This window comes from Anser anser (genome assembly GCF_964211835.1).
Source record: "Anser anser genome assembly, chromosome: 18".
NCBI classification, from domain to species: Eukaryota; Metazoa; Chordata; class Aves; order Anseriformes; family Anatidae; genus Anser; species Anser anser.
Window position 1 is genome coordinate 1,147,684 of NC_139739.1, and position 23,376 is coordinate 1,171,059.

General features: G+C 60.2%; 1 protein-coding gene and 1 long non-coding RNA gene across 3 annotated transcripts in view; one reads left to right on the plus strand and one right to left on the minus strand.

Moving 5' to 3' along the window:
• Positions 1-23,081, minus strand: part of SEZ6L (seizure related 6 homolog like) — a 38,986-nt gene extending 15,905 nt beyond the window's left edge. For both annotated transcript variants that reach the window (XM_083803356.1, XM_083803355.1), the window contains exon 1: positions 22,933-23,081. In XM_083803356.1, the coding sequence (XP_083659482.1) occupies positions 22,933-22,999 (67 nt within the window). In that variant the 5' untranslated portion in view covers positions 23,000-23,081. The remainder of the gene's footprint in view (positions 1-22,932) is intronic.
• On the plus strand, positions 5-17,104 carry LOC310883304. The gene is made up of 3 exons (XR_014573470.1): positions 5-12,888; positions 12,997-13,085; positions 13,169-17,104. It is a non-coding gene; the product is annotated as an uncharacterized lncRNA (long non-coding RNA).
• Positions 23,082-23,376: the final 295 nt, after the last annotated feature.

Sequence of the window (23,376 nt, forward strand, 5' to 3'; positions counted from 1 at the left end):
CGGCGGCTGATTGAAAGCCCGCTGCTCTCCCAAACGTGCTTATTACGGGGAAGCAGTAATGAACCTGTGCTGATTCCCTGAAAGCTGGCTTTCTGCTGGGACTCGGTGGCCTTATCGTGCCGTTTCAGAGCTGCTATTTGGTCTCTTTATCTAGAGGTCAGCTGTTCAGAGAGGTTTGCTCGCTCACGCTGAGTTTGTTTCTCTGCCTGGCCGCTACGAAAAGCCTTTATTTTTGCAATTGCCATCAGCAAATACGGTTATTTCAGAGCCTGATTAGCCCGCGGCTCTTCCCTATTGTCTTCCCCCCGCCGCTGCCTGATGGAGGACAGACGCGACCGCCTTCCTCCAGCCCCCCACACCAAAGCACCGTCCGGGCCTGCGAAGCCGTTCCTCGGGCAGGGGCAAAGCCGCGTGCGGGAGGTGAGGGCAGGCAGAGCCGTGCCGCCGCCGCCCGGCCGGGGAGCTAACTGCGTGAAACGCGGCCGTCTGCCCCACCGGTGGGTCTGGCTGGGCTGCAGCCCACAGTGGGAAATAAGCTCTGAGCAGCACCGCAGCTCCGCGAAGTGCTGCAGGAAGCCAGCAGAAGCCGAGCGGCGACATTTCCCATGGAAACTGCAGTTGCCAGGGGAGGCGCGCAACGCGATGGGGAGGATGTGCTCGGGCTCCTGAGGGCAGCGCCAAGGGGACACGGGGGCAGCGAGGCTCCGGAGCCCGAAGGGGCAGCGAGTGCAAACCCAGGGAGGTCAAACCCCAGCAGCGGGGCCGCCCGGGGACGTGCAGCCTGGGGTGTAAGCGGGGGTGAAGGTTCTGCCCCCACAGCCCCGTGCCCTGCCCCAGCTGTCCTCCGGGAAGGCACGGTGATCCTCTGGCTCACCCCGGGGATTTCGTCACAATTGCTATTGCAGTGTCTTCAGACAAAAGCACAACACTTACGTTTAAATTTAACCTGATTTTCTGCATTTCAGGTTCCAGCAATTAGGGTAGGACCGGCATGGAAAGGAAGAAAGGAGCTTTTTGGTGTGAGACCTGGAATGTGGGGACACTTCAGGGTTATTACCACGGGTGGGTGCAGTTTTCCCAGAGTTCAGCCACCATTAACATCGCCTGGTGACTTTAATGCCTTTGAACGTTTGCTTCTGATGTGTTAGGGCTGCTGGTGCTGCGCTGGCAGCACCAGCACTGGGGCAGAGCAGGACAGCGCGGTCCTGCCGGCTGGTGGCAGTGCTGGCAGCGTGGAGCACCGCGGGGCACCATCGGCGTCTCGTGGCAGCCGGTGGCATGGGCACCAGGACAGGATCAGCACCAGGACCAGGCACCAGGACAGGATCAGCAAGAGCACGGGGAAGCCGGCGGGTGCCGATGAGCCTCAGCCCGGCTCTGGGCAGGGCTTGCCCGCAGCGCTGCCCGGGCTGCAGGAGCCTGAGCTGCTCCTGCCCGTGCCACGATGCCTGGAGCACAAGCCCCGCCAGCCTTGCTCCTCCCTGCCCGCCCCGAGGATTTCACCAGGAGGACGCCTGACGGGGAAGAAAGTTGCAGGGACCTTAAACCCGCCGCGGCAGTGACGCTGCAGAACGCGCGGCGGAGCTGCTTGTTATGCTGTTCATGATCCTCCGGCTGCTCTGCAGCTCCCCCAGCCTGTTTGTTCCAGCCATCTGTTGCCTCTCATTATATATTTAAGTGCTGATCCTGGAAACACTCGGGTACCCGCTCTGCTTTCCGCAGAGGTGTGCGCTCACGCAGAGGTGACTTGCATGTGGAAAGCTCAGTCCCTGCTTCCTTGGACTTGCTGGATCGGGGCCTTTGCAGGGCTTGGGCTCATGCACTGCAAGGTGTCAGCACCCACCCGGCTGGACCAGGGACACCAGGCATTGTCACCTGCACACAGGCCAAGGAGAAAAGGGACCCGCAGCGGCAATGGGGTGGCAGGGTCTGGCCCTGAACATCCCAGTGGTCCCTGCCACCCCCCTTTGCCACCAAGCAATCGTTTCTCTTGCTGAGGCTTGCGCAGGGGTAAGCAGCAGGTAGGTGGTCAGCGGGATGCTCTGCAGCAAGAGCAGCCCGGTGCCAGCAGGGGAGGCACCGTGCAGCGGGGGGAACATCCCCTGCTGTGTAACGGGGCGGCTGGAGCCTGCGGGGCAGGCACGCAGACACGGGCAGCTTGGGCAGGGGTAAATGGCCCATGGAAAGTTGACTTTGCTTGGTCTTCTGCTAACCAAAGCAATTTGTGGTGAGAGCCAAGGGTCCAAAGGTAAGAGAACACAACAAAGAACAGCAAGGGCTGGGAGAGCTATCCTGAAGGATGGAGTTTCTGAAATCCAGCCTTGAAAGGCAGGAGAGGTGCTTCTGAGGTGCAGTGAGCTAACAGCAGCAGCCAGGGGCGTTCCCCACCACAGCCCGTGGGCTCCCTGCTCACCTGGCAGGGGCAGGCGCTCCCCAGGGCACTGCCCCCATGGCCCCCAGGCCACTCCTGCCCCGGGGGGTGCAGAGCCCCTTGCAGGGGCTGCTGGTGCTGCCCTGGGACGGGGGGGGGCCGTGCCAGTGCCTGCCCCAAGCCCCAGCCACACCGCAGCCGGCCCCAGCCACCGAGAGCTTTCTCCCCGCTCCTGTTATGCTTTCCACGACTTAAAATATTAATTCCTTAATTAGCAGTGGTTCAGCAAATTCATTAGCCAATTCCCTTAGCACATTAGGAGACATTTCACACACGTCGTCTGCAGCCACTGACTTGTGTCAGCTCTGAATCACGCCCCGTCTCCCCCGGGGCTGGGTGCCACGGTCCCCACGGGCGCTGCTGGGCCCTGCACCCTCCCCTCGCTGCTCCGTGCTCTCCTCCTCATCCCGTTACGGGCTGGTGTTGGTGTCAGGGCGAGACGGGCACCCTGCAGCTGCTCTGCCCTGGCAGCTCTGCTGGGCTCTCCTCTGCTTCCAGCGTCCCCTCCTGGTCCCTGGATGGGACTCACTGCTGGTGGCTGCTCCGGCCGCGGCTCTGCCCGGTGGCCCGTGCTCGGCAGCGGGTTCTCCTTTACGGGACAGGATGGGGATGTCAGACAAGGAAGAGGCCGCTGGCCCCAGGACGCAGATGGAGGGGGCCTCTGGCAGGGGGACACGGCGGGACAGCCGGGGTGTTCCCGCAGGAACCTGCACCCTTGAAGTCGCCGCGTTAGCAGAAGCAGCAGGAAGCGTCCCCAGGTTATTTGCCGTGTGCTCTTCGATTCTTAATGGATGTCGCCGCTAAGCCGTATTTTATGCTTTCAGAAAGTTGACTAATTTCTTATTAGATCCTTTGCCAGGATGCATTTAAACAGTTCTGTCCTTAACAAAGCATGAAATAAAACACTCTGTGTAGCGGCTCCGTAATGAGATACTTAACAGGCTTTAGTTTGTAAAGGGCAAATGCGTATTTCAGGGAAGCGAATGCCGGCCGGGCTGAAGGGGGGAGATGAAGATGTGGGGGGGCTCTGGAGTCCCTGACGAATTAGGGCATCCTCCTCACTACAAGAAAGAGCAGTAACTAACGATGCCAACTCCTGAGCGCATCGCCTCCAAGCCAGCGCCGCGCTCCGGCACGTCCCCGGGGTGCAGGGGCCAGCTGGGCACGGGGCACAGGTTGGCCTGGGCATCCCCACACCTCTTTCCCACCGGCATCTCCGGGTTTGCTGCCTGCAGAAGCCCCCCCTGGGGGCAAGAAGCACGGCTCTGAGCCCTGCCAGCCCCGCCAGCTCTGTCTGGGGTGTCCTGGGCCACATGGGCTCAATGTCTGACTGCTGCTGCAGCACATCTCCTCTGCCCTTGCAGGGCCCTGCGACAGTTTCCACCTGAACTCCGCATTACAGCCTTTAAGATGATGTGTTTGAGCAAATATTTACAGGAAAAAAAATATTAAGCTTGCAACTTATGCAAGAAATCTGCTTTTCCCCTTGTGCTTTCGGTCCCTGCAGCCACCACCAGCATGGGCTGAGGCTGTCTGATGTCCCCTGGGTGCTGCAGGATGCCCGTGCCCCTTGCCAGCTGGGAGGCCGGGCTGCGGAGGGGAGGAGCAGCAGGAACCTGCCCGGCTGCCGAAATCCCTTCAGCTCTGCACAATCGATCCGGAGATACCGAGCTGGTGGAAGAGACATGATCGTGTTTGACCTTGATCTAATCTGCTAAACCAGCTCTGCAGAAAGCAGAGCTATCGCAGCGTACAAGGGTTTATGTTGTCACCGGCTCAGTAACGCCCCGGAGGTGGCTGGAGGCTGGGAGGGATGCTCGGAGCCCCGGCAGCGCTTGCAGACGGCCCCGGCAGCCTCCCTGCCCTGGGCACCCTGCTCGCAGGGCACCAGCCGCCTGCCCAGCCAGGGCGGTTTTGTCTTGCGCTTTTGAAGACGTTTGTTTTTCCTGCTGCTCAGAAATAAACCTGCTTTCTGTGCACACACAGCGACAGATTTCAGGTCGTGGCCTTGGAATTTGCTTTGATGGCCCAAATGAGTGAAATGTCACGTATTAAGCAAAGCAGTGAATGAGATTGTAAGTCCCGGCAACTGAAAAAAAGCTAATTAAATGCGAGCCAAAGCTCTCCCCTTTGCCACGATTTCATTTACTACCAGCTCTCGCTCTCCATAAAAGTGAAGCAGCCCTTTCAGCGCTCCCTCACGAAGAGCAGCCTGCACGTGCTGTTCACAAACCAAGGACACATGGATCCCCCGTGTCCCAGCCGGGGTGCCAGGTCCGTGTCCCACGGCCGGCGGTGGCACGCGCCTGTGCGCTGCTGGAGCCACGCCGCGCCGCAGAGAGCGGGGAAATCTGATTGCTGCCAGGATCTCAGCTGGAGGGGCTTAGAGGAATTAGGGAACTGCAAAAGCTTGATAAAAGGATGCTGAAATAATCATAAGGCACTCATTTTGCTGCTGTGCTCCTGAAAGAGCTAAACCGTGAGTAGCTGTATCGCCGGGTTCCCATTACTAATACTGATGCTATCGCTGCCTGGCTGCGCGCGCCCCTTCCCAGGCTGCCAGAGGACTGTGGCTTGATTGCTCGAGTTCAGGAGCTGCTGTCCTCAAGGTTTTAGTGAGCTGATTATACCAGAAGCCCTGAGAAGCTTACACGGATGCTGTTAACGATGCTGCTCAGACCCCACGCTCCGTGCGCCGGGCTGAGGCGGATTGATGGGGCGCTCAGTCTGCAGGCAGCGGGTCCGCACAGGGCGTCCTGCACGAGCCCGTGCCCAAGTGCCAGGAGTGGTCCTGCACCCCAGTGCACCCCAGTGCACCCCAGCACTCCCCAGTGAACCCCAGCATACCTCAATGCACCCCGGCCTCTGCGTGCCCCAGCCCCTGCAGCGCTTCCCGGGAAGCAGCCGAGTCCCCCCAGGAGGGGAGGACCGCCGGGCCCTGCGGCTGGGGACGGAGGGGGAAGGTGGCTGCAGCTCCCGCGGGGAAAAGCCAGCCCTTGCCCTTGCCCTTCCCAGCTTTCTGGCTTTTTCTTGAGGGGTTCCTTGGCTTCGCCCAGCAAGGACCACGCTCTGAGCACTGCCAGCACCATTCTCACCCACACGGTCAGATTTCCTGTGCATTGCAATGCTTCAGACGCACGCACTGCTGATTAAATCCCAAACTTCCTTCTTCCACAAGTTCATGTAGGGCTGGTCCTTATCTCAAATGGAAGCGGGGCATCGAGGAGCATCCCCTGATGCAACCCCTTGCCCATGTTGCTGGAGGGCAGCACGGGTGGGAAGGAGCACGTTGTGATCCTGGGGGCTGCCACCCCGTGCCCACCTCCAGCGAGCACCGCGGAGGTTTCACCGTCACAGAGAAGAGAAAAAGACAGCTTGAGTGTGAAGCAGGGATCTGAAAAAAAGCAGGTGGGGTCCATCAAAACACGCCGGTGTGATGGCTTGGAAACGTTTTGGTTTGGTTTCAAGTCTTAAAACATTTTTGCCTTAAATCTTGAAGAGCAGAAAAAGCTGAATCAAAACAGTCTTTCATTTTCAAAATGTCAAAACTGAATGATACCGCCTGGATATCCAACAGGAAATGTGAAACCTGCTCTCTCCCGCAGTTACTATTTCAGCAAATTAAGTTTTCCAGTGGAAAAAGAAGTTTCCTTAGCATCCTGACAGTTCAACTTATAAGCAAATAAAATAGTAGCAATCTAATCATCAGTGAGTCATACATGTGGGAGCGCAGATAACTCAGCCAGAGGAGTATCTGCCCCTCGCATCGTGTGGTTCTGATCCAGCGTCATGCGCAAAGGCTATTTTGTGCGGCAGCGAGCCGGTGAGCAGGGACGGGAAGGCTTCGAGATGGGCTTCATCCAAATGTTCATATCGCAATCAGAGAAAATAGAAAATAATTCTCCTATGGCTTGATCTACAGCCAAGAAATGAGCTGCGGCACAGCCGGGGGCTCGGAGCGAGCCGCGGGGTGCCGGAGGTCAGGATTCGCTGCGGTTATCGGGAGTCGGGACAACAAAACCCCCCGACCTGCAGCCCCCCGGGCGGGTGCTGAGGCTGGTGCAGCACCTCTGCTGCCCGACGTGCTGCCGCCCCGCAGCTCGGGGCTGTGCTGGCCCTGCCGGCTGCCAGACAGGGCTGTGGTCCCCCGGAGACCGCCGCACGCCACCGGGGCTCGGGTGGCCCCGGGGGGCTTCGGAGCGCCTTTAAGTTGATGGCGAATTAGCCATGCGCAGGGGCTTATTTATGCTCGTAGCACTGTGGTCTGAATATTTCATTTTAAAATTTACATCTGTGTCACTAGCAACGCTCAAATAAGGTTGCCATGGAAACCGCTCATTACAGGCAGAGGATGCTGGCGGCGCGGCGGTGGCAGAGCGCCGTGGCCAGGGAGGGCACAAGGACACGGACCTGGCTTCCCTGTGCCGTGGCAGCTCTGTGCTGCCGGTCTGCCCTGCAACCACAGGTGAAATGCAGCGCGCAGGGAAAGGAACCCCTTGGGAGGGCAGGGCTCGGCGGGGTGCTGGGGTCCTCCGTGTCCGCAGAGGCGCTGAGCTGGTCCCTACAGACTCCTGTGCCCATGTCCCTGGGACATCACGTCCCCACATACCTGGGACACCACATCCCCAAAACCCTGGGACACCACGTCCCCACAGCACGGAGCGAGCGGCAGAGCTGACCCCAGCTCCTCACCCAAGAGGGGCTGCGGCCGCATCCAGTGGCGGAGCAGGGAACTGAGGGAGGGCTGGGAGGCTGCAGCTCTTCGGGGCCAGAAAACTGCAGAGCCAGGTAAACGGCACCCAAGAAGCGTCAAGAAGAAAATGGGGTGGTGGCAGGAGGATGCTACTGGACGAGGTGCTGGAGAGCTGATGCTGGGGATGAGGGGGGCCGTGGGGGCACCAGCATTGTTCGGGTGCTCCAAGCAGGGAACAGCAGCAGGTGAAGGATGCTGCGGCCACGCGCAGGCTGACAGCTGCAAGAAATCCCGTTCTGAAAGCACTTGGCCTCAGCTCCGGGCTGAAAGGGGCCGAAAAGCCCTGAGGCCTGGCCGTGGGCGAGCAGGGGTTGTGGCAGGGGTTGCTCAGGGGGTGGGGAACATTTTGGCAATGAAACGCTCGTCCAAAAACCCGCTTTAACAGGGGCTATGTACTGCTTGTGCCTGATTTGCTTTACCGCAACAAATACACGAATTAAACTTGCAAACCTCTCCCCCCATGCTCCGGAGAAGCTTGTAACTGCTCTAACGATCCGCGGCCGCCTGACAGATGCCTGGAAATTATACACTTCTCCCAGCTATGAGGAAAATGGATTTTCCTCCCCAGTGCTGCTTCATGGAGCTGGAATCGATACGACTTTGACTCGCAGGCATTTGTTTTGGCCACGCCAGCTCCCACGGCTCCGGGGGCACTTTGTGACGCTGCAGCCGCTGCCTGCGGTCCCCGTGTCCCCGCGGACCAGCCACGGGCACCCCTCGCCCGTGGTGGCAGGGTGGTGGCACGGAGAATTTCCCCTTCCTAGGGCCGGGCCTCACCCGGTGCAACCAGAAGGCTCCCCGCAGGGTCACCCTGCCCACCAAACCTCCACGCTCAGAGGTGTGCACCAGGCTGGCCCCTTGCAGCCCCACCACCATGGGATGGGACCTGCCCTGCCCCACACGACCCCCCCCGTGTCACTGCCCCCCTGCGCCCCCAGGTCGCTCACACAGGGCAGGGGGCGAGGGCAGCGCGATGCGGTGCCGGGGTGCTGGTTCCCCAGCGCTGGCCCACAGGGAGGAAATGGAGCATTCTGGCAGCCTTTCAGGCTACAAATTGAACTAGGGGAAGAGAAGCTCCTTCTTTCTCAACTAATCATCCAGCCTAGTCATCTATATCAGGGTATAAAATTAAATGGGTTCCTAAAGAGAGAGTATATTTAGATACAAAAAGCCCATTCTAGTCAGCTATCTGAGACTAAAATAATTAATCTTCCATCACTATTAAGATGTGCTGTAGCAGATCTTGGGAAGCGAGTGCTGCGATTAACCCTTCGGGAGCAGGTCAGCCCTGCTGAACCACAGCTTAGCTTGCCCCAGCCACGCTCAGCTTCACCCCCGCACAGGGCACACCGGTCCTCTGCCCCTGCAGCCCCTACCGCAGAGCCGTGGTGGTCCTGGGACCCTCCTGAGCTGCCCCACACCGGGAAGGGTCCGTACAGCACAGCCAGAAGGGCTTTGCCCCAAAAGCTCTGATGTCCCCAAGGCGCTGGCAGCAGGGTGCCAGACAGGGGCTGTCCATGTGTCCCTTGGCATCCCTCTGTTCAGAGCACCCACGGTGCTGGGCAGTGACCTGGTGGCCACCTTCCCCTGTCCCCTGCTCCCCCCACCTTTGCTTGTGTCCCCTGTCGGCCTCATCCTGGCCCTGGCACGCGTGGCACTGGGCACAGCAGCGCTGCACCGACAACCCTCTGGGTTAGCTGAACCCGCCTGTGTCCGGGCACTGCTGGGAAACCATCACAAACACACAGCCCTAAAACAGCTGGGACACAAAGTTTAGTCTAATTATAACAAATGACTATTTCTCTGCGTAGTTATAAATCATTCATGCTCTCACTCCCAGGCGGTCACATCCGCGGATTATCCGACTATTCAGAATCTCCTGATTTTGTTCTACCTGTCTGGAGCGCGTTCGCTGCTTGGTTTGATTTGATTTCCACTCCGGAAAAGAAAATACGAAATGACAACGCAGCGTTAGGGACCCAGGTGAGCAGAACCGCCCCACGCTCCTCACCGCAACATCGCAGCCTCGCGAAGGGCTCCTGCCGGAGCTGAGGGCACAGCTCCGTGCGCCGCAGGGCGCGGGGGGTACAGCCGAGCTGCCTTGGCCAGAGCTGCCTGGCAAGATTTGTATTTCTTTCGCAGCACGGAACAGGAATCCAAATGTGGATCCCGTCCAAGCTGCCGAGAGCAGAACAGACAGGCGGCAACCTCGGGGGGCTCAGGTGGCTCAGGGGGCTGCTGGCAGCGCTGTATGCCTGCCCCTGGGGGGCTCGGGGCACCCCGAGGCAGCTCTGCTGGGCAGGGCAAGCAGGGGCTGGCCGGGGGAAGGCTGCAGGGGGGTGGCCCTGGGGTGCGGGGGCTTCTCCCACCCCCAGGCTGTGCCCACCTGCATGCCCCTGCCTCCCTGGGGACAAAGCGGGGCTCTGCTCCATCACTTTTCTGGGTGCCGAGGTGGCTCTGTCCCGCTGCACAGGGGTGCTTGTGTCGTCCCCCCCCTTACCTGCCCCTGGGGCACAAACTTTCCCCGAGAAATGCCGTTGTTCGCATTCCCTCCCCTCTCAGAGGCCGTGCAGAACCTCCCCGCCTGCTGGCTGTCACTGCCTGCTGCCCTTGAAAAGACCCCTGGTGCACTCCTCCGAAATTACGCGGCTCTGGCGCCTAATGATTCCTGACAGATTGCGAACAGTCCCGCTGCTCGCAGTCAGGAAGGCAGGAAAAGTGTTGGGTTACTGATGGCTGTGGTTATCGCAGTTATTGGGCCGCATCGATTACGGGGCTGCCGGAGCTCCGGAGGCTGCCAGCACCGGGGCAGGGCCCAGCACCCCCAGCCCCGTGCCGGTGCCAGGCCCGGCACAGCAGCGGCATCGCCGGCACGAGGCGGCCCACGGGGCAGGGACAGGGCACGTGCTGCTCCCAAACGCTGTTTGTCAGCTTGAAACCCCACGGGGGAGACGTGATGCACTTTGTCAGAGTCACCTCCTTCGCCACTTGGCATTTTCCCTCAGAGGAAAGCAACAAAGCACGTCAGCTGCCTGTTCCTCGCCGTGTCACGGCAGTTTGGGATCTGGCTGCACCCCTGTTCCCTCGTCTTGCCCAGTGCAGCGCGGCTCAGCTCACGGCAGCACCGCAGCACCCGGAGTGCCCAGCACCGCTGTGGATGGGGCCGTGCCCCATGAGCTGCCTGGGTAGCTGTCCTGGCAAAGCCCCAACCTCCAGAAACGAGCCTGTCTTTAGAAAAGTTTTGGCTAAAGAAATCTAAATTTCAATCTTTTTATTTTGCTTTTTTTCCCGTAAAAAGGCATTCCTCCTGCTGGAGGCAGAGCAGCAGCTCTGGGCTGGCAGGGGGGGCTTCACCCTGCCCTGCCCTGCACGGGGACGGGGCCCCCAGCCCACCCCGGGGCCACCACGCCGGGCAGGCGGGCGGCAGCTGCTGCTGCTCCCCACCTTCCTTCACTTCAGTGGCACTGCTTCTTATAAAATTAATTGTCAGCTGTATCAGTCATCGGTGAGCTGTGTTTTAAGTACGGCCTGGCAGAACTAATTCCATTTCTGCACTGTGTCTTGCTGGATGATGATAACCTATGTACGGCTTCTCCCACAGAGCCTAACGACGAGCCGTTGCACTTTATTTTAATTAATACGGATAGCAAAGATATTTCCATTAGCCGTCGCAGCGTCAGCCAAGAAGCAGGGTCCTCCTGCGTGGTGGCAGAGTGGCGGTACCCTCCCCGCCGGAGGCACAGTGCAGCCCCACGGCACGGCCCCACAGCAAGGCTGCACCCTGACCCAGCCCTGCCCTGCCCGGCAGAGGCATCGGTGCAGCTCCGGGGCGCAGCGTGGCGAGGGCAGCACCGCATCCCTGCTGAGTGAGGAGAGGGGACGCGGCAGCCCTGGGCGCTGCGCCCTGCCCTGCAGAATTCAGCCTGTGCCCGGGGCTGAGCAGCTGGGTGGCACTTGGGAGGCTGGCCCAAGAGTGCTCCCGTCCCAGCCCTTCCGCTCCCAACACCGGTCTGTGGGTCCGTGCTGAATTGCCATGGCACAGAGAAGCTGCTTGCGCCTGCACAGTCGCGGTCCCAGTGGCAGTCAAGCCGTGCTGGACGAGCCCCTGCCCAGCCCCGCTGCCCCAGCAGTGAGGCAGCCTCAGGGGAGCCGCACTGCGGTGCAATGCTGCACCACACCGCACGGCACCGCACGGCACCGCACCCCATCACGCCACGCCGCACGCCTCTTGCACCTTTGCAAACGCACCACAAGCCTTCGGGTGACCTCGGTGCAAAGAGCCACGCCGGGGCAGGCCACGGTGGCCATCTGCTGGGTCCCCCACTTCCCAGGGACAGCTCCGTGTCCTGCCAGCCTGGCTCTTCGGGGAGGGGGCTGCTGCAAGCTCCGCACCCACACGCGCTCAGAGTTTCCTACCAGCCCGGTACCGGTGACATTACCCGTCAGATGTTGGTAAATATTAATCTAGCCATGCTGCTCGATAGGAGCAGCCCCCAGGGCTGTGGGGGAGTGCGGAGGCTGCGGGGCTCCCTCGGTGCCCACCAGGTGAGTTCTGTGGGGCCGGCCTTGGGGCCAGGCAGCGAGCGTGCTCTGAAACAAAGGACTTCTCGGTGGCCTCCTCCCTCCGATACAGGAGGACATGCAATTATAAGGCATGATAGTAATTTCTGAGATTTGGAACAATTAAACTGGCTCCCTGGTATTTCTGACGAAAGCAGTCCCTTATTCCCCAAGGAAGTAAAAGCCTTCCTTGACCTCTGCTCTATTATTCCATTTGATTGATCTTAATTATAACAGAAAGGATAATGATAGCCTTTGTGGGGGTGCAAGTACATCGGGAACAAAGATGACAAGCTCTTTGTTGAGAGCGCGAGCGCACCAGGGCATAGATGGCAGGCACGGCCGCTCGGAGCAGCCCCTGCGCCCTGCTGACGAGCCTCCCCCTGCTAACGAGCCTCCCGGAGCTCAGCAGCTCCACGTGCCCCGCGAGCCATCACGCACGACCAGCGCCTGGCCCTCCGCTCGCGGTGCTGCTGCCAGGCCTCTGCTCGCCCCCAGGAGCCCCCATGCTCCCCCGGAATGCCAAGCTGGGGCGAGAAGGCTCTCGTAAAGGGGCAAAGCAGACTTGGTGCTCCCCGGTGGCAGAGAGCAGAGCCCTTCCCTCCGGCAGCACCCGCAGCAGCACGCCTTGCCCTGCCCGTGCCGTGCGCCCCCGCGCCCCCATCCCACCCAGGTGAGCAGTCCGGGGGGCTCGGAACACATCTCCCTCCCTCTCCCCCAGCAGCTCCATACACAGAAGATCAGGAAACAAAATACGTAAACAATTGCTTGTTTTGTTCATTAATCACAGCTGGATTGATTTAAGTCTGAAAGCTCTTATATGCTGGCCCTCGAGGTTGCTCCCAAAACCCTGCCTTGTGCGAGCAGTGCCTGGTGTGTTGGGGGGTGCAGCAGGAGCAGGGCTGGCCCCCGGGTCCCTGCAGGAGGGCAGCGTGGGGGCTCCTCAGGGGCAGCTTTCCAGCTTGCAGCTTTTCTGCTCCCTTCGAAATGAGGATTTGGCAGGTGCCTGACACCGCAGTTGCTTTACTGCTCCTGTTCTGGGAGAGACCACCAGCAACCGAGCCCATCCGCAAGTGCTTTGATACCTGAATCGACATGCAGAGGGGGCTTCGTCAGATGTTCCTCGTGTTTTCCTGCATGACACGTATGTCGTATTGCTTGTGCGTGTTTCCTGGCTATATCGTTATTTTTGACACACCCTGCTGACTGGGAAATGCAGTGAGAAAATACCTGACTCTGTTCTTCCCAGCAGGTAACAAATCAGCGAATTATAAAAAACCAGTGTGTGGTCCAGCCTGAGTACGTTTTTCCTACTACTGCTATTGTTTATGTTCCTACAGGGTAATAGTTGCTTTTAATGTACTTTTGATAGCAGAATAGTATGATTAAGATTGATTTCACAGATACATCTATCTGTTTTTAAGGGTTGTCTCTGACACACAATTGGGAATGCTCAAGGGATGACCAGCAGCTGCCGAAGTGGATCTGGGCCGCCCCTATGTGAGGACAGCCCTCAGGTGCCGCTCTCCACGCTGGCAGCACTGTGTTTAACCCAGGTGGCCGATACCAGGACCCAGAGCCCACCGTCTGCCCCTCGCAAGGCGCTCAGCATCTCCCCAGCCCTCACCCCCTGGGGACGGTCGCATCCTGCACCCGCCGCTGCAGGAGAGCCGCAGCCCAGGCAGCGTTCCTGGAGCAGCAGCCGGTGAGGGGCAGCGGGGCTGAGCGCAGCGGGCTGGGGCTGGTGCTGGCTGTGCACGTGAAACCCAGCAGCTGACTTCGTGCGAGCAGCAACCGGAGCAGGAAGAGCGGCAGTAGGTTCAACACAGACTCATAACTTGTGCTTTCTGCCGGCAAACGCTCTGGACTGCAGCTGGGAACGGTGCCAGGGGGACTCAGGAAGGAATCTTTCAGAGCTGAATGTCTTTTTCAGAGCAGACTCTAACTCTGGGCTCATAATCCTGAATTCAAGCAGACTGTTGCCTTTGCTATTCTTTCAGGCTCTTTGTTTTGATCAAAGAGGCAATGCTGTATAATTTAAGAAAGACTTTGCTTGCGAGGCCGGTTTGATGCATGTGGAGCAGCAATGTGGAAAAATACCGCCCTTGCCCGTGGAAGCCAGCTTGGATAATTTGAGTCACTTGAGGAGATGTTATTTGCCGTGACTCAATTCGATTTGTGCGGCTGGGTGACAACGTACCGACGCGCGGTAATGAAGTGCAGCCCCCCTGCTCCGCACCCTGATGCCGGAGCAGCTTCCACGGCACGGCCCCAATGCCTGGGGAGGGCTGGGGGGCATGGAAACCTCTGCCTCCGGGGCAGGAGCAGGCAGCAGAAGGCTGAAAGCAGCCAGCACGTGGTGATGCCCAGCAGAGCTGCTCTGGTTGCACCAGGCGGGTCCCTGCCAGGAGATGTGGTGGCCTCTGCCTGCGATGCTGGGGAGCAGCTGCGGCGTGACGGGGGGCTGCAGCCTGCCTCGCGCTGCAGACACTCTAGAAAAGCCCCGGCTAGAGGGATGGGAACGCTTCTGAATGTAGATGCTGCAGAAGACATTTTGCACTGGAAAAAAAACGAAAGGATGTGCCTCTGGGGGGAACAGGCTAATCCTCCCATGTGTCACTGTCAGGAGAACATTAGGCTGTAGCTGTAAGGGCTCCTGTTTTGTTGCACCCTTCCCTCCCTACCTTTCCTAATGAATTCCAAGAAAGCTTCAATGCATTCTTAAATGGGAAACGCCGCGCTATGTCCTTCACAGCCGTCTACACAATAAAGACAGCCATTTCACCGCTGGCAGGCATGGGCTCCTCTGTGGGCTGGAAACAAAAGCTGAAAAGAAGCCTTTATATTTTTTTTTGATCAGATAGCTTGAAAAGTTTGCTTTTAATTGAAATTGCCTCACTGATTTCATCTAAAAGTCAGCTATAAACCCCCTTCTGGGAGAGCAGCTCCAGCTCCTCACCGACGAGATGGCCGCACGGATCCTGCGCCGCCTCCTGCGGGAGGAGCGGCTCCGAGGGCCCAGGAGCAGCAGTAACCCTCGTCCTTCAGGATGCGGCGCTCAGTTTGGAGACCCGAAGCAGGTTTCTCTCTCCACGCAGTGAGCAGTGCTGTTGCCCATCACGCTGGTGAATGGCAGGGAGCCAGGGCTCTGCCTGCAGCATCCCGCCGAGCCCCTGTCCCCCCGCATCCATCCTTGTACAACTGTGCCAAGGAGGGTCAGATTCGGTCCCAGGCCGCAGACACCCGTGCAGCACGCCAACTGGCCCCACGGGACCCGCAGCACCCACGGGCACCTCGTGCCCGCCGATGCGGTGGCTGCGGTGCTGCTCCTTGCGTCTCCTCTGCCCGCTCCGGGCATGTGCGCGAAGAAACTACTTTGAATTCCTTTTTGAAGGAACGAATGAGGAAGAAAAACTATCAGGGGAAATTTATTTTGGGACAACTCTGAATACAGCACAAAGACAAATTGAAATATTTCCCTGTAACAGCGCAGGCTGGGGACGGAGTCTCGGATAAAAATAAAGTGGGATGCAACAGCACCTTTCCAATGGCATTAGCCCCATTCATCTCCCGGACGATGCCGCAGCCGTTTCGCTGGCAGCGTACAAAGGCATTAGGAGTTACGTTTTCCTTCGCTATTTCTCAACTATATTTATGCTGTGAGATGTTTGTGGAGGTACATTGTGTGCCTCGGGCAGAGGATTAATTCCAAACTGTCACCTCGCTTTTTGATGGGTTTGTAAATTCTGCTCTGTTGATTTGTGCTCTCAGTAAATTGATAAAATCCTCTTCCTACAACCTAATACACCATTTAGAGCTCGCTGGAGCTTTAGACCCCATTGGCTAACGTGTTTATGTAAATATAGTGTCCAACAGCAATTTTATAAGTGCTGCGTGGATAATCTGGATGGGTGATAAGGGGCAAAGGGAATGAAGCTTTTGGTCAGGGTTTGGTGCGCTTTGGCAAGCCGGGCTCCCACCCCGCACCCCTGGGTGCCAGCAGCAGCCGGGTTGCCCGGGGGTGCAGCAGCAGCGTGGTGCAAGCCGAGGGGCTCCCGTGTCCCACGGCCACCCGGGACAGGTGTCTGCTCCCAGCAGCAACGCAGACCCTGCCTCGCCTGCAGCTTTTGGCTACAGGCAGGGAAAAGCTCTGGGAAGGAGGTGCTGGGGGCTGGGGTTTGGGGTGGCTTTGCAGACAGGTGGCTGCTTCAGGGATCTGACCCTCTGCACCAGAGCTGACCAGCCCTGGTGGTGCTGGGAACCATCTGGTGGTGCTGGGGCATGGTCTGGCGCTGCTGGGAACCATCTGACATCTCAGGATGCTCTTGGGGTTGAGAGCAGAGCTCTGCGTCCCACCCCAGGGGACCCACAGAGCAGGAGCGCGTCTCAGCAGAGGGGCAGGCAAGCTAATGCCCTGAGACAAGGGGTCAGATCTGTAACCACTGCTAGCATCATTTACCTGATTTTAATTCCTTCCCTTGTTTCTACCCTGCGTAAAGGGGGAAAAACTGGAGGTGTGTCCAAGTGGCGATCTGACAAGCTGCACTCGCAGAGCTCCTCGTTGCAGTCAGGATGATGCTGACGTGCTGGGAACTCGGGGAGGCCTTTAGGGATGGCACAAGAGCGGTCTTTCCATTTAGGGACTCGGTATCTTGGCAAACGGAAGTTTATGGCTGTCAGGAATAGTCCGTTTTTTTACTGAAATTGACTTTAAATCATCATCAGAAAACGCAAGCCTAATGCCTGTGCATTGTCATGGAGCCCCATTGTCAGGGGGAAGAGCTGTAGGGCTGCAGGAGTGCGGTGGAAGGGATATCAGAAATGATTTTCTCCTGTATTGTCCCCCAGCCGCCGATCTACTAGAGATGAAGGATCTCATCCACCAAATGTTGACATGCTCCATTAATCCACCCTAAAAAGTCAGATGGAGATTCTCCCTTGAATTTTAAATATTTTCCGCCATTCTGACTAGCTCTGAAATCACCCCGAATTACCTTATTTCCTGAATGTTCTTTCACTGCCCCCGCGTTATTCCCATTCCATTATGCCTGGATGCTCGGACTAATTTACTGCCTTTATCAGCTCACTGCATTGCTCGCAGAACTACGCCAGCCCCAACAGCGACTGCGGCGAGACCTTTGGGGAGCCCCCCCCTGCCGCCCCCTCTCCTTCCTCGCCCTGGGGCTCCTGCAGCAGACTCACCCCGGTGCCCCGATGTGCCCAGCCCCGCGGCAGCCCCCCAGTCACGGCGGCACCGAGCACTTCCCAGCGCCCCGACCGTCCCCTCCCGGTCCCGGGCCCTGCTCCTGGCCCAGGACGTGCGCACGTGCGAGACGGGCAGACGTGGCAGCCCTTTTGCTGCGCGGATCGCACGGCTCCAGGATCAGCCCCGCACATTTTCCTTCTGTCACAGTTTGAATTTTTGGATGCTTTCGCATTTGGCACCGAATTTCCTTTCTAGACGAAAGCTTTGCATTTCGAATCACACCTCCAGGGCTGCCTGTCCTGGCCAGGCTGCCTGCGTGCTGCCTCCTGCTGCCAGGAGCCGGCTTTCGGCTGCATAAGGCTCCATCGAACCTTCCTCGCGCAGCCATCTGGCCGGCTTTCATCCTGCCCTTTTCCTTTCTGTGCTCCTTGCTCTTCCGGAGAAGCCGCGGAGCCAAGCCCCCGACCTGACTTGCTGACATCGTTCGGCCTTTCCAGGGGCTGAGTGGAAGCCTGGCTCCCGGCCAGAGCCTTTCTACTGCAGACGGTGGGAGTGTGAGGTCAGGAAAACGGAGAAAAGTCTGGATGCACCTGTGCTCGTCCCTGCCCCGCGCAGAGCTGGGAGCTCTGGGCAGAATCTCCTTGATTTGAACCAGAAAAGCTCCAGGCTCAGGCAGCACTCGGGTCCCATGGGGTCAGCCGCTGTTATGGCCCATAACCAGTGAAAGGAGGAGGAAAAGAAAAAAAAAATAAAATTGCTGTGTCTGGGCTCTGCTCTGTCCCCTGCATGCTGCAGGCCAGGGTTTGGGCCGCCTGGCGAGATTCTTGCTTCTACAAACCAGTGCAACTCCGCCGGCTTTAGCGGCGTGATGTTAATTCACAGCAACACGCATCAGAGGATTTGCTATCCCACATCCACGTCAGTTAAGGAAGACGCTGGACCAGAAATAGTCTCCTCTGGAAATAGCAGGAGGAGCGTCCCCTCCCTTCCTGCGCCAGCCACAGCCCCCCATACCTGAAAGTCCTGCAGTTTCATGCTGATCGCCCTCACCCGTTTCCCAGGGCCCCTTGGAGGACCCCCCCAGCAATTTGGGAGGGGTGCAGGCACCGACCGGGGCTGTGCAGTCAGCACGGAGCCCGGCTGCTGATGCCAGTGGGAGGTGAGCAGTGCCCATTGCAATGCCCGCAGGGAGCAGAGGGACCGGGAGCTGCAGACCCTGGGGACAAGAGGCCAAGCTGGGACCATCGGGGAACATGAAGCAAGTCAGGGACTGGTGGCAAGAACCTCCTCTAATTTCTGAAATCCCCACGGCTGAAGTCTGTGAGGGAAGGGAGCCGGGCTGCCCAGGGGTCGCTGCATGGCTCAGAAGTTCGGTGTTTCTCTTCTCCACCCTCCCAGCGGCACAGCTCCTGCAGCAACCCCGCCGGAGAAGCAGCAGCACGGGGGCAGCCCACGAGCAGCGCTGCTGTCTTTGCAAGAGCAGCAGAAATGTGGGGCTGGGCTGCTGGAGCTGCCCCAGCTCAGCTCCCGGCCCGGTGAGGCTGCAGGAGGCAGGAGGCACAGCGTCACTGGGGCATGACAGGGCTGCTCCCCTGGGCCCTGCACCACCAGCCTTAACATCCTTAACAACCGGGCTATTAGCAAGCTGCAACACCAGACAGGCATCCGGCAGCCTCTCCTGGAAATAAAGGACACTTTCCGTTAGCATCTCGGTCGAAAAGGGCTGCTGCAGCAAAGCCTTTCTCCCTCCTTTCATCCCGGCTGATGCAGGCTGGGGTGGGCTCAGGGCTGCAGAGTGAGCAGCTGAGGGCCGGCACCGTACGGGTGTCCCCGGTGCACCTGGTCCGTGCGTCACCACGTGCTCGCCAGCACGAACACTGAGCTTGGGAAGCAGGCTCCTCTGGGAAGGGCCCTGGAAAGCCACGTAAGGTGGCTGCGAGCAGCAGCTGAATCGCGCGAACCTGAGTCAGAGCGACACGAAATCCCCCCTGGCCCCACGGCAGCCTGCCCAGCGCCATCATCCCTTCGCTTCTTCCTTCCCACCACCTCCGCTCTCCAGGTGCAGCGAATAACCGAGCTCTCCACGCCACCAGGACCCCGCGGGAAGAGCCTCAGCACCCCCTTCCACTGGTGCTCCTGCTGTCCCGAGCACCACGTGCCTGGCGGCCCCAGCGCTACAGACGCAGCACCAGCTCAGCACTGAATTCAGCAATTTCATACTCCTGACAAGAGGGCAAATGCATCCTGATGGACTGGAAAATTGGAAAGCTACTGCTCATGCTTTATTTTCTATAGGCATCTACCCGAACTCCCGCAAGATACATTTATTGGCAGGCTCCAGTTCCAGCCATGTAACTGCGTGTTATGCTAATTAAAATATAGCCTGTGTTTTGTAACAGGATTTCCTTGGAGCATACTTTACTGTTCAGTAATCACTCTCAAATATTTGAAAAATAAAATCCCATCAAGTAAATAACTTTTGGATGGCTCACGGTAGGTTCCTTGTTTTCCAGAACCCCACTGGAACTGGCAGTGCTCATCACCATGACAGAGGATGTAAAACACGCTGATCTGTAAGGCTGCTTGTAGTCTAGATCAAAAGCTGCATGGTATTTAATCATACAGAGCACATTTCATTAAAAAAGAAAATCTGTTTGTACCAAAGGGGATAGAAAAGTGGCACGGAGCTCAGTTCTGTCCCTGAATATCCCCACTGACCAGCTCTGCCCCTACAGAAGGAGGTGGCATTGTCCCCCCATCCATTTTTAACACCCGTGTATAATATAAACACAGAGTGATGCCTTGCCACACCTCGTGTGTACTGGCTCATCCGTATCTTAGTGTCTATTAATTCCTGAACCTAGCAGAAGCTGACTTACAGCCACAGTGGCTGGGTTACGCACTGATATGCTCTGCACTTCCCTTTTTACAGCGTTTGCTTTTATGAGACCTATACGAGGCATTCTGTACGGCAGGTGAGCACACTTTGCTGAATTAATCCACAGACTGCATCTTCGGGCCCTAATACTTCCATCACATTCCTCACTCAATGAGGAATGCATAGAAAAAGTCATTCGTAACGCTGTAAAATCCACAGAGTGCACATTTTACGTAGCATCTTTATGCGTTCATGGTAGCTAAAACACGGGAGAAGTAGAGGGCTGAGATGTTAATTCAATTGTATTGCTGCTGCTCCAGACTCTCCCTGTTCTTTCTGTTAAGCAGCAGAGAAGAAAGAAGAGGCAATGACTATGGCCGCTGACACCTCCCCGTGCCTCCACTCCCGCTCTCTGCGGCCCCGCAGCCCGCGGCAGGCTGAGCGCACGCTGTTATCTCCTTCCTTGCGACGGCGCCGCTTGGGGTGCTGCTGGTTGCAGAGGGAGCACGCCGCGAACTTGTTGCAGACCGCGCTCGGCGCTTCTCGCCGCCGGACACGCCGATTTCTGGGCGCATCCTCCCGCAGCGCTGCCCTCGTCCCGCGGCCGGGAGCCGCCGTGCCCTGCCGCGACAGCCGTGCACGAACGGGCTGAAGGGGATGAGGAGGGCAAGCGGGGGGGGGGCACAGCGGAGCCTGGCACTCAGCGCCCCCCCCCCGGTGCTCAGCACCTCCCTCCAGTGCTCAGCACCCCCCTTCTGGTGCTTCTGCTCAGGATCCACGGGTTCTGCTGTGGTCCACCGGGGGTTTTGCTGCTCTGCTTGTGGCCTCTGCGTCACCAGCATCACCCGCGCCACGGTGCTGGGGGTCCCCTGGGGGCCCCACAGGACGGAGCAGCAGCATTCCTGGCCCCCGGCCCCCCCAGACCTCAACCCCTGGCTGCACTGCTCGGGCTGCAGGTGGGCGAGGAGCGATGCTGCCGGGAGCTGCTTCCCCAGCTCCTCGCTGTTGGCCGAGGTGACTCCACAAGTGCCGGGCACCGAAAAGGCACCGGCAGAGCGAGCGATGGGTGCGCGGCGTGTGGCACCGGCGGCTTCTTCAGAGAAGGAGCCGAAAGGTCAGGCAGATGGAGGGCAAGGAATGGTCCCCTGGCAGGGTCCGGTGCTGCCCCCCACCCGCTCACAGCACACAAAGGGTCCCGTTCGGAGCTGGGGCCACGGCCCCGGCAGGCAGCAGGACCCCCCCCGGGGCTGGCGCTGCCTGCGCGGAGCTGGGGCTTGCAGCGGTGACTCACTGAGCCTCGCAAGGGGTCAGCTCTTTATCAGCTCCCTCTCTGCCAACACCGGAGGAGTTCAGTACGCCGCGTTCTCCTACCCTGAGATTGATGACAGATCGTGCTTGCCATAAGGGCCAAATCCTGCTCCTGAGAAGCCGGGCTGTGCCGCTGTTCCCACCGGGAGCTGCCGAGGGGCAGGGGGCCTTCTGCCCCCAGCTGCTGTAAGGCTGGTAGCACCCTGATTGCCCCCGGTTGGCAGCACCCGGACCCCTGGTCCCCCCCAGCCCCCCTGGCCCCCCAGCCGGCGGCTGCCCGGGCACGGCTCCCAGCACAGCTCGCTAGCTGCCTGGGCGAGAGTGTTTGTAGCACGGCGGAGAAACGGGTCCTTCTGTGTGTCCCTGGGCTGAAACAGGATGTCGTCAACCGTGGACAGACCCCGGGTCTGATTCCTTAGCACGTACATGCACGGTCATACAGGGAGCACAAACACATCCAGGTGCGAGGGAAAATGCCACAACCTACACTCATTTCTATTTTGTTACCCAGAAAGAAGGACAGATTCTGTAAACAAAATCTGTGTGGAAGACAGGGTTTCAGACTGAAAAGTCAAAGTCTTTTAGCGCAATCTGGAGACGAGAACAGAAATGAAAGCAAGGCAGGAAGCACTGCACGGCACTCCCGACACCGGGAGCTGTTAATCTCTGCTAAAACCACACCGCCAGCCCTGGAGGTCAGCCTCGCGGGCCCTGCACAAGCGCTGCAGCACAGACAGGCACTGGCCTCCCCAGCTCTCCCTCTGCCCGACCCGCGCTGGGAGCAGGAGCCAGCAGCACAGACCCCACCGCCCTGTCCCCGCAGCCTCCCCGCTACCAGCGACCGGAGCAGGCACCGGATTCGCAATCTGGAGGCTCCGCGCCAGTTTGCAGTGACTTTGTCAAGTCACCCGCGCACGGGTCCCGGAGCCTATTCTTAGGTCTGTCATCGCAGCGGTGGGAGAGGCAGAGGGAGCCGGTTTGTGTGGAAACGGCAAACACGTGGAAAGCACACGCAGCCCCGCGGTAAGCCACCGCCGCCCCACGGCCACCCCCTCCGCGCCCCGGCCAGCGGGACGGGAACACCTGCCGGGCACCCCGGGGTGGCTGGGACCCGGCGCCGGGACAGGGGCCAGCGGGGGCCCTCCTTGTGGGGGGGAAGCAGAAGCAGGGGGGTCCCCCCACCTCCCACTGCGCTGCTGTGCCCTGGGCCCGCTCGGGAGAGACCACCCCGGGAATGCCAGCCCTGCACCCAGCCCTGCACCCTGCCCTGCACCGCGCACCCCCGCCGTGGCCCCACAGCCTCCTGGGGGGGTCCCGGCTCCCGGGGGGGTCCCGGCTCCCGGGGGGGGTCCCGGCTCCCCAGGCACAGCCGCCGCTGGGGCCCGGCCCCCCGGCAGGACGCGGCTCCCGACGGCCCCCGGCTGCCCCCCCCCGGGGCTCCCCGCGGCGTCCCGGGAGCTGTCCGCAGGCGCCGTGCTGAGCCGCCGGGACGGGACGGGCCGGGACGGGCCGGGGCCAGGTCCGTGCGCTCCCAGCCGTGCCAGAAGTTTCCTCCCGGCCGGGGAGCAGCAGAAGCGGGGTGGGGGGGTCCCGAGGACCCCGGGCACGGGGGGTCCCGGCCGGTTCCTGCAGCCCCCTCCCCTCTTCGCCCGTCCCCATGCACCCCCCGTCCCCGTCCCCACGCACATCCCGCGGGGGGCGCAGGGCCCCGCACCCCGGCCGTGCCCCGGGAGCCCCGCTCGGTGCTGCAGCCCCGGCCCGGCCCGGTCCGGCCCGGCCCGGCCCGGCCCGCTTACCTGGGCGCGGGGCCGCGGGGCCGCCCAGCAGCAGGGCGAGCAGGCACAGCCCGCGGGGCCCCGGCATCGTGCGGCGGCGGCGGGCGCGGCGGAGCCTCCGCGCTGCTGCTGCTGCTGCTGCGAGCCGAGCCGAGCCGTGCCGAGCCGAGCCGAGCCGGGCCGGGCCGGGGGCGGGGGGCCGGGGGCTGGGGCTGCCGCTGGTGCCGGTGCCGGCGCGGGGGAGCGAGGAGCGGAGCGAGGAGCGGAGCGGAGCCGAGCCGAGCCGAGCCGAGCGGCGGGGGAGGGCGCCGGCGGCCGCCCCGGCCCCCGCGCAGCGCCGTGCGCTTCGGCCCCGCCCGCGGCTCCCCGGCCCACCCCCGCCCGTCCTCCTCCGGCTCCCCCCGGCCCCAGCGCTCTGTCCCCTGCCCCCGGCTCCCCGCAGCCCCCCTGCGGCTCCCCCCGGCC